The sequence below is a fragment of the Nestor notabilis genome, unplaced genomic scaffold (genome assembly GCF_000696875.1).
Source record: "Nestor notabilis isolate BGI_N333 unplaced genomic scaffold, ASM69687v1 scaffold7494, whole genome shotgun sequence".
NCBI lineage: Eukaryota > Metazoa > Chordata > Aves > Psittaciformes > Psittacidae > Nestor > Nestor notabilis.
This window is the reverse complement of record NW_009926793.1, coordinates 19959-30154: the sequence shown is the minus strand read 5'-3', so window position 1 is coordinate 30154 and position 10196 is coordinate 19959. Positions and strand designations below refer to the sequence as shown.

Sequence of the window (10196 nt, the reverse complement as noted above, 5' to 3'; positions counted from 1 at the left end):
GTGCCCAATGATTGTTCAATTCAAGCCCTGGGAATGGGGAAAAAAGGGGGAAAACAAAATCCTACCACTCTATATCTTTCTCATCCCTCTCCATCCCCCCTACCATGAACTGGGTGATCAGAGTGTCACCCACAGCCACTCTGCTTGAAAAGCCCAATCCTCCTACATACTCTGCTCTGCCTTCCTTTGCTGGTGGTCAATATTGGGCAGTGAATCAGCTGAGAGGTCTTTGTGTCTATGCAGATGTGTCCAAGAATGTGCTGTTAGTGAGATGTTAAGAGAAGTCAGTCTGAGAGCAGATACTGAGACAGAGAGGATATTTAGGACATGAACAGCGTCAGTCAATGGTAAAGACATGTTGGAGAGAGAAAGAGCTGGTGAAAGCTTTTGGAGTGAGTAATCTAGTGGTAATAGTCTATGAATGAGGACTGTTATTTCTCTTAGCACCATTACTACATATGTTTAGGTCTATATTAGCACCTTGTTCCCAGGGAAAAACAAAACAAAACAAAAGCAGTTTAAAAACCAAAGGAAGTGGGAAGGTTAAAATAAGACTAAGTTGGCAGCAGAGAAGGAAGCCGGGGGTTTAGATCACAAGATCCTTGTCAATGTCCTCTGTGGAAGGAAAAGAGAGAGACAAGGTTAGGAGGTGGATACTGACAAGGTCCCAGTGCACCTGCAATCCCCACTCTCCACTGCTTTTCCCTCCCCAGGACCGGCTGTAATGCATTGCTTTATGTGGGCTTTGTGGGTGCTTTTCCATGTCTTTTCCACCCCCATTCCGTCCCGGCTCAGTACTTACGCTCCTTAATGCCGAAGCAGCTGGCCCACTCCTCCAGGGCGATGTACTTGTCATTGTCCAGGTCACAAGCCTCAAAGAAGCGGGTGGTGCAGTGCTCCATGGGGATGAGGGGGGCACGGAGCGGGGCCAGCTCAGTGTGGGACAGGTACCTGCGAGGTGACCGCATGGTCAGTGCATTGCCTGACACCAGCCGCCTTCCCATAGGAAGGGAGATGCTTTGCTGTGCACGGGGGCCAGCACAGGGCAAGGTGCCGGTGCCAGCTCTGTTTCGACTGCTGTCCCAGTGCCCTCCCAGTATCTGCCACTGGGTGTCACGAAGGTCAGACTGCTGTGCTAGTCACAAAACAGCCAGCAGCTGAGGCTAGCCACAAAACAGCCAGCAGCTGAGGGTCCCCCCTCACCTCTAGCCCCTGGGTCTGTGTGTGTGATCACTCTCATGCCCATCTCCAGCTCCCAGCTAAGCCAGCAGCTGCTATTTCAGCTGCTGAAGTTATCCCAGGGCCTTTGGACTAAGATATTTTAGGGAACTATCACACGACAGCAAATCTGAGAAGGCAGAAACTCCACACCCACGGGAGATGGGAGCAGCTGGGGCTGGGAGAGGCATCTCTTTCTGCAGAAATGAAGGCAAAACTTCCTCCACCCCAGCCTGGTTTGCCCCAACCCATGCCCAATGTGTGCAGGGGTTGTCCCTTTGCCTGTGCCTCTGCAACCATCCACTCATGTCACATCTCCAGCCTGCCTCGACACCTTCTGCTACTGAATCGCCCTTGTCCTTGGGCAGGAAAGGGTCCCCGTCCTGCTGTGCTGACGCTCACCCATCGATGGGGTGCTGGTCCAGCTGCCCGAACTGCCAGTGCACGGGGAAGATGTACATGTTGTAGTTCTTCTCAAAGTCACGGGCCAGCAGCTCCACGGTGTGGTCACCAGCCTCCAGGCGCTTCTCGTTCTCATGGATCTTCTTCACCTGTCATAGGAGATGCCGGGGGCACCCTGTCAGCAAGGGAATGGGGTGCAAGGGGAGCCCTGGGAGGTGCCCACAGTTCATTCTGGATGGGCTTCCATGTGTGCTGGGCTCCATTGATGGGGTGAGCTCCCAGACTCCCTCCCCAGTCCCTCACCTTGAGCTTCTGCTTCTCGGTCAGCAGGTTGTTGTCCTCATCGCGCTCGTACAGGGTGATCAGCACGTTCTTGAGCCAGTCCCGCATGCGGAGGGGGAACTCTGTCAGCTCTGTGTCCAGGCAGGCAGGGATGACTGGAAACCATACGTGGTGGTCAGTGAGGTGTCTGGACATGCAGTCCCAGAGCCCTCCCACCTCACCCCTGAGCCTGCCTGCACCTTTGCTGTCCCTCAGCCCATGGACAGGAGGGCTGTGCTCAGGTTAGGGGTCCCCTTGTCTAAGGGAATGGCTCCACTTACATTTGCAAGGCCCAATGTAGTCCAGGTGCAGTTTGTGTCCCTTCTTTGTTCCCTCCAAGGTGCACTTGGTGGCAAAGAAATGGCAGGAGGAGTCGTAGGTCTTGTTGTCAGTGCCGCAGACCTGCACAGGATGGGGAGATGCTGTGTGAGAAGCAGCGAAGCCCAGTCTTGCTGTGTCAGCAGAGAGCATGCAAATGAGATGTTTAACTTGCTTTTTGGGGTGAACAACGGCTCTTGGTCACCACTGGCCTTGGCCAAACGGGGACATGCCATCCTGACTTGTCTCCCCCTGGCCCCCATCCCCATGTGGGGTCTCCCCTTGCTCTGGTCCATCAAGCAGCTTCTGCCCTCACCTTCTCGAAGACGCCGGCAGTGGCTGGGCAGCTGGAGGGGTCCTGGCACACACACATGGGAGAGTTGTTGTCATCCACCTCGCACACCTTGCCATGCTTGCAGTGGTGGTTCTGGCAGGGATCTGGGAGAGGGCAGGGAGCAGAGTTAGAGCCTGCCCCATCCTCACCTCCCATGAGCTGCTCAGGGTATCTCAGCACGGAGGGAAGACAGAGACTTCACCAGGGACAGCCCTGAGCATCTCTTCTTGCACTGGGAAGATGTGAGGGTTTGCAGAAGTCCATGTTAGCCCTAAGGGCTCCCTTCTATAGCCACACAGTGCAATGGCAATGTTGCAAAAGGGAGCTTACAGAGAATACCTCTCTTGCTTTTAAGTATGCATCTATGTTGGCATAGTCCTTGAGCTTCACCCTTCCCAAAGAAGTCTCTCACTGTTAGGAATGGCTAAAGGTCTCCCACTCTTCCCCAGGGAAGGGACAATGTCTTTGCTTGCTGGAGGGCAGGGGAAGAGCAACTTACTCTCTGCAACAATCTCCTCTACATCCTCAGTGGGTTCCTCGAACTCTCCCACCTCCACCTGGACAGGGTTAGCCCCCACGGGCTCCTGCAAGAGAGACCAGTGTTTCTGCTGGGTCAGTACCAGATCCTGGTGTGCAGAGCAGGTCCATTGCTGCCCCTGCTCCGCCGTGCTCTGGAGATGCTCTTCCCAGAGTGGTGGGTGGGTTGGAATGAGGAGGAGGAGCAGAGTCACCTACCTCTGTGGTGGGATCTTCGATGACCTCTGTCTCATCGGGCAGAGCCTCCTGCTGTAGGGGAAATGGACCATGAGCTGGGGTCTATGGAGAGGATGGTCCTAAGGGGGATGACCCACTGGGTTTCCTTTCCCACTACTTCCCCCCATCCCTCAGGGTTTTATTCCTTATAGAAGAAAATCCCCATCAGATACATCAGATTGACAGCCCTGACAGCAAGAGGTTCCGTTGTCTCCTGCACTTACCGGAGCTGCCAGGGCTTTGCCTGCCAGGCAGAGAAGGAAAAAGATCCAGGCCCTCATCTTTCAGCAGACCCTGAATAAAGGAGAGGAAAATGAGGGATGAGGAAGGAGGCCACTATGTGCTGCTGGGCTCCAGGCTGAGCTCATGGCTGGCAGTCAGGCACTTAGAAAAGGGTGTTCTCTTGTTTCCTGCCTCATCTGCTCAATATTACAGACCCACATGCTGGCTTTTCTAGCCAAAACCTTAAGCTAGATCATGTTTCCAACACAAGTTCTTTTGATTTTGGAAAATGGGACCGCAGGGGTTTAGATTTCTGTTGCTTTCCTGGATGCCTTTAGAAAAATTGCAGTCAAAATGGCAGTTCCCCTTTCCCTCACAAGAAAGGAACTGAGTTTTTTGGAGAAAACACTCCATTTTTAATGTTAAAAGGCCCTGATATGAGTCCCAGGTACAAGCAATGAAACTCTACCATTTTATTTGTCAATCAGATGAAAAATGAAAGTGGAGGAAGGAAAGAGATAGCAGAGAAACAGTGAGATGGGGCACTTGAGAATTCATTCCTTTAGAAAACCCCTTCCCATGTGGACACAGACATCTGTAGGGGTATCAGGGACCAGTCTCCCCTCCCCAGTACCTCCAAATGTTGGGGTATTTACTATAGTTTTCCCTTTCCTGCTCAGTCCTGAGGGTCCCCCAGCTGGGTTCAAGGGATCTGGGATTCTCTGGGGTTGTGTCCTGCTGGGAGATGCCCCATCCCTGGCAGTGTTCCAGGCCAGGTTGGACAGGACTTGGATCAACCCGCTCTAGTGGCAGGGCGTTGGAACTGGGTGGGCTTTACGGCCCCTTCCAACACAAACCAGTCTGTGATTCTGTGATTTGAGCTCCAGGAGGGTGATCCCTTTGCATCCTCCTGATCTGGGCTGTTACAGGGACTGTATAGGATGAGAGATCCAGGCAGCTCAGCTAACACTGGCTGCAATGCGAGCCAGAAGGAGAGTGCAGCTGGTGAAATCACCCTGTCCTTGTCGTCGTCCCCCCCGCCCTCCAGTTCCTGTTTGGCAGGATTGAGCCCCTCTGTGTGAGGGCAGAGAGGAGCTCAGATGGCAGCTTAATATGCCAGAGGCATCCTGCTCCTGACAGGGAGGGCTGCCCTCTCCCTTCCGCCCGCTGGGAGAGCCAAACACCCCTGGTTTGTCTCCTGACAGCGAGGGGACTTGTCCCTGTGCCAAGGCTTCCGCTGCCCCCCTTCCGCTTGCCCTCCTCCTCTCCACCTGGCCAGGCTGGATGTGGTTCTGGGCAACCTGGGCTAGTTGAAAATGCTCCTGCTCATTGCAGAAGGGTTGGACTGGATGGGCTTTGAAGGGCCCTTCCAACCCAAACTGTTCTATGATCCTATGATCAGGTGTTGTCTCTCCCAGTGAGCATGGATGGATATCTGATTTGTCAGCGCATCCTTTCCCATCCTCCCTGTGCACAGCAGATCTCTGGGTATAAAACCGTGCCAACACTGTGTCCTGCCAGGGCACCAGCCAGGCTGAGCTTTGCTTCCTAATTTAGCGAGGTTTGGCCACACAGAGGCTGAAATCTCCTTCCAATCTCAGAGCCTCACCCAGCCCTGGCAGGGTGCCCGTGCAAAGCAGGTATCAGGGCATGGAGGGCAGTTTCCCAAGGGATGGTGGAGGGCTGGAAGCGGTGGGGATGGAGGCTGCAGTGGGATGGAGGACCTGTGGGGAGAGGGATTGCAGCTGAGCAGCTGCCTCCTCTCCCACTTGGTACATGCTGTCCCTTCCCCTTGCCTTTATTTACTCTGGAGGCTGCTGAGAGCTCTCCCAGCATCTGACAGGAGAGATCACTGGTTCTTCACTTCTGGAAGGGTGGTTTGTGGTGGGGAGGTGGAAAAGTACCAGTGAATCTGTCCATCTCCTCCTCTGCTGCCATCCACTGGCTTGTAAAGGTTCCTCTTGGGCTTCTCCCAAGGGGCTTGTTTGCTTTGGAAGATGCAATGAGGCTCAGTAAGGCTTGTTAGGCAGAAACATGGCAGTGTCCAGCCTTGAGGAGATGTACATGTGGAAGATGGCTTTAAGAACCCAACTCCAAACCAAGGCCATCCCAGATCATTTCCTCAGGCCCCCCCAAACCCTTGAATTTCAAAGTCTGGGCATGCAGTAAGCTGGGGTCAGGGAATTACATGCTTGCTGGGAGCCAGCAGACAGTTGGAGCTGCCAGTGTTGTGTTTGGAGGAAGAAGGAGCACGAAAGAGTCTGAGCAAACAAGCTCTGCAGAGCTGCCTCGCACCAGAGATGGGAAAACAAGTTTGTTTGAGAAACAACATCCTTTTGGAGGCAGAGCCTGTGCACAGAGCACATTGCAGTGTCTGTGAGCCCCTGGCTGCTTTGCAAAGGCATGGTCATTCCTGAATGTCTGGTGGCCAAAGTCCTGAAATAACAGCTCAGAAGCCCCGTGCACAGAGCTGTGCCGTCAGAAGAACCTGGCCTATGGTGCCAATCTGTGTATAGATCTACTGTGGTCCTGCTGTCCAAGAGGATAATCTCTGGAGCTGGCAGTTGGGTCATCATGAGCTCAGCATCCATCCCCCAGCCAGAGGGGTTTGGGGGTATTCCTGTGAGATTTTAGTAAGCAAGGACTTATACCCTTCTGCATCCTAAAAGAATCAACACTGTGTTGATTATGAAGTTTTAAAGTAGTCAGCACTTTATAAGAGCCTGGAAACCAGGATGCTGTGGGCACAGAGAGGGATGTTGAATATAAAATAAGAGGAGCCTCCATGGTCACCATCCCCTCCTCAGGCCTGTCCTCCTGACTGCTTATGACGGAGAAGAGATCCTGGCACCCATGGGCTGCAGGACCCATGGCCTGCACTGCCTTTCTAATACCTGACCCCACTTGCATCCTAAGTGGGAACTTCAACTCCTAGTTGCTGTGTAAATGGAGTCCTGTGGCTCTCATAAACCCCTCTCAAGGGTTTAACCTTTCTGCTGTGGCCCAGGCTATTCCTCAGTGCCAGCTGCTCATTGTGCTTTGCAGACACATCCCTAATAAGAGAACCACGGGGCATAGAAAGGTCTGAGGCTGATCCTCAACACCTCCATAAGTTCAAAGCAGGCTATTCTGGCAAGCTCTTTACCACCCTCACCCCAATTCTGTAGCACCATCATAGGTTTCTCCTGTTGGGGAAAACACCCTGGAGTGATGCATGGGGCAGAGTCTGTGCTACTGGGTTCTGTGGGTCTCTCTTGTCTCCTCTTACCCAGCCTGGGGCCCTTTGTGGGCTGGAGGAGCACAAGGACCAGGGGTACAGCCTCCAAAGGAGGCTCTGTGGATGATGGAGCATGGCCCATGTGGCACTGGCCCTGGCCAGGGTTGCATAAGCCCTTTGGGATGCCACGTTAGCGTGGGGAGGAGTCTCTGCCTGGCCACTTTGACAGCTCCTCCCTGAGGCCACTGGGATAACCCCAGATGCTTCCATGGCTGACCCAGGAGAAGGGCCCAGTTACCACCTCCCATCACCAGCAGGGAGGAGCAGGAGAGGGTAACTGTTGGGAAAAACCCCTCCTTATGTCTCAGCTTCCCACCAGCACCCAGCCTGGCCATGCAGGAGGCAGCCAGGCTGAGCAGCAGGGTGTCCTGCACCCACCCTCCATTTGCTCATTGCTCTTCCAAGGTTCTGCAGGGTCTGATATGCCCCAGTACTGAATGTAAAGGCAGGACCAGCCCAGAAAAAAGCTTCTTCTACAAACCCCACCATGGGCCATAGTTTTCAAGGTGCAGATGGGTGACCACATGTGGCCACCACAGGGACACAAGGCGAGGGTTTAAAGTCAACTCCTAGGCTAAAATTCTGTTTGAAGTCAGAGTTGTTTGTGTGAATCCCAATAATGTTCCCCGCTGAACAGGTCCCTGTGTGTCAGGGTGTGCTGCTGGGGGTGCTGGCTCACCCAGATGTGCTGCAGCTGCATTGGGACCCAGGGGAGCGGGGCATGAGCAGAGGACAGAAACCAGCCTGGCTCCTGCGCAGTGCCCTGGCATGCAGCATGCAGGCTTAGAAAGCCAAGCTAAGTTTAGATGGGAGTGAAATTCCCTTTAGCTCATGCACACACTTACATGCTCTGAGTAAAACACAGGGCGGAAAAAATTCATGTACCACATCTGTCCATGCAGAGTCACTAAAGACACATCTACACCACAACGCTGTATTAACCCATTCCCCTTGCAAAGGGTTGAACGGCTCTGTGCTTATAAATGCTCTAGATCTTACAGGGCTATTGTTATAAGGGCAATAACGCTCATTATATGTGTTATGTTAGTTATATGCCACTAAAGTTGTGCACTGGCTTGATGCTGTCACAGTTTGTCCAGGTTGCAAATGGCATCCACAATGGGAAACTATTAAAGTAGTACCAAGAAAAGAGCATGAATGAGACCTGGGCTGCGAGCAGAGAGATGCACTGGTGAGCCCTTTGCACACCTTAGTGGGAAGAACAGGCGATACAGCATTTTCCTGACCTGCCCGAGCTGTTTCTTTTGCTTTGTCTGGATGCGGGACAGTGCCAAAAGCAGCCGGGATACTTCTGTGCCAGTGCAAGCGGTCCCCCTGGCTCCCGGGGGACACAGCGATCTGATCTCACACAGCTCCATAGAGCAGAGAGAGAAGAAACTGGTCACTAAATATCCTGCAAAAATGCAAACCCTCTTCAAAGCACTCCCTGGGCTCGCCCAGCGATAGCAGCCCCGACATCCCTCCGACCAGAGGACCCAGAAAGGGTTTCCATGGGAGCCGACATTCCTCTGGGGCTGAGTCATGGAAGAGGAGAGAGTTGTGGAAGGAGGGGCTTGGAAAAAAAAAAGCTTGAAAAGTTTATTTCTCCTCTTCCCCCTCCCAACACCGCCCGCATCCTTGCTCCTGCTTATGTGGCAGACAATAGCTTGGCTTTAGCTGCTGTGCAGGACGCAACAGCCTTTTATGTCCACTTAAAACTCGCCCATTCGAGCCTAACCAACGGCTGTGATTTACTTTTGCCCTCCTGGCGTGTTGCAGAGTTTTTGGGCTGTTTCAAGTTGGTGGTAACCGAGGGCTCAGATCACTGGCGACCTTCCCGGTGCCCCTGAACTGTTGCCTTCTGGTTTGGGTGGGAATTTAGCCCCCATCCTGTGAAGTTTCCTTCTCTGGGCTGGATGCAACAGAGGAGGGACACAAAGAGCAGAGTTAGCCTGCCACGCATGTCACTGGATGGCGAGGACAGCGGCTGCCTTTAAAGGCAACAAGCTCTTAACTCCTTCTGCGTGGACCTAATATCGTGCCTGACTGAGCCCAAGTTCTTAAAACTTAAAAAGAAACCCCAAGAGAGCTTTGTTCCTCCTTTGCTGCAGCCTTCATCTAACAGTCGATCAGCTGGAGTTAAACAAACCAGGGCAGCAGGACTTGAAACGGTTTCAAAGTCAGCTTGGAACAAAAAGCTGAGTGTCTCTTTTTTGGTGGTTTTTTTTTTTAGGAGAAGCAAGAGCAGCTGTACTGAAAAAAGTAAAAACGCTGAGATGAAGTCGACAGCTCTTTTGTTCTACCTGTCGATACTCTGGTGAGTAAAACTTCACCTGCCAACACACCTCGGGACTGGTCTGTAACTAGATCTGATTTGCTCTGCAGGTCAGTTTGATGTGCACAGACATTTGTCTTGCACATCTTGCTAAGGAAATACCCCACAGCTGAAAACCCAGAGGGGAAAAAGGGAGAAAAGAGAAAAACTTAGGGCAGGTTAACCCTTTACAAATGCCGTCAGTGTTAAAGCTAGTCATCTGAAAGTGAAATACACTAACAGCCTCAGTTTAGGAGTGGAGATGCTGCAAAGAGGAGAAAGAGAAGGCAGAAGGGGTCTCTAAAGGCATCACTTGGAATGGGGAGCGTCCACCTCTTCATCCCAAGCAGTGTGCTGCCAAGCACAGGGTGCACCCCATGGGCTGGGAAAGCACCTCCCAGGGCAGGGACCCCCCATGAGAGAGACTATCGGGACCCCTATGGTGAGAGAAAGAGCACAGCAAAGGCCAACGCGGAGCTCTCGGGCCATACCTCGCAGTCCGGCAGCAGGGCTGAGGGAACTTCAGGCGCTTGGACAGGCTGGAGGAGTCTGCAGGTTTTAGAAGGAGGCAGGAGGAAGCCAAAGGGTGGGCTGGGTTTCCTGCTGCCTCTCCTCCTCCTCCTCCTCCTCGCTATCTTTTCAAATGGGGCTCTTCCTCTCCCTCTCTCCCCAGTGGGCAGTCCCACCCAGGGCTGAGGCACAGCTTGGGTCCAAGGGGTAGACCAGAGAAATCAAGCGGGGCTGGAGATCAAGGGGGTCTCTCGCAGCCCCCCAGCACAGCCTTCCACACAGAGTCATTGTCACAGCAGCTCCCTGCACTGCTGCAATGAGTTTGTCAGTTCTCTGTCTCTCTTGGATTAAGAACATGGTGGGAGCAGGGAAGAATGCCATCTCTGCTCAGTTTGTGCATCTCCTGGCACCTTAGCCTACTGCAGTTAACATGTTAAATGCTGTCATTTCACAGCAGTGTAGTTCAGTCCCAGAGCTGGTGTTTCCCATCCTCAGGGGGGTGCAGAGAAAGGCAGGAGATTTCTTGT

The 10196-nt window shown here is 53.1% G+C and overlaps 1 protein-coding gene across 2 annotated transcripts; it reads right to left on the bottom strand.

The window, feature by feature from the left end:
- Positions 1-222: 222 nt before the first annotated feature.
- On the bottom strand, positions 223-9807 carry SPARC (secreted protein, acidic, cysteine-rich (osteonectin)). Of its 2 annotated transcripts, XM_010013751.1 has the most exons (10): positions 9651-9807; positions 3571-3640; positions 3329-3379; positions 3093-3177; positions 2576-2697; positions 2223-2343; positions 1924-2057; positions 1621-1769; positions 803-951; positions 223-615 (listed from the first exon to the last, which is right to left on the bottom strand). In XM_010013751.1, the coding sequence occupies exons 2-10, from the start codon at positions 3625-3627 to the stop codon at positions 587-589; spliced, it is 897 nt and encodes a 298-aa protein (XP_010012053.1). In that variant the 5' UTR covers positions 3628-3640; positions 9651-9807; the 3' UTR covers positions 223-586. The 2 variants fall into 2 exon arrangements, with proteins under 2 accessions (XP_010012053.1, XP_010012052.1); XM_010013750.1 differs by lacking the exon at positions 9651-9807 and having other exon boundaries at positions 3093-3174; positions 3317-3379; positions 3571-3627.
- Between the last annotated feature and the right edge of the window lie 389 nt (positions 9808-10196).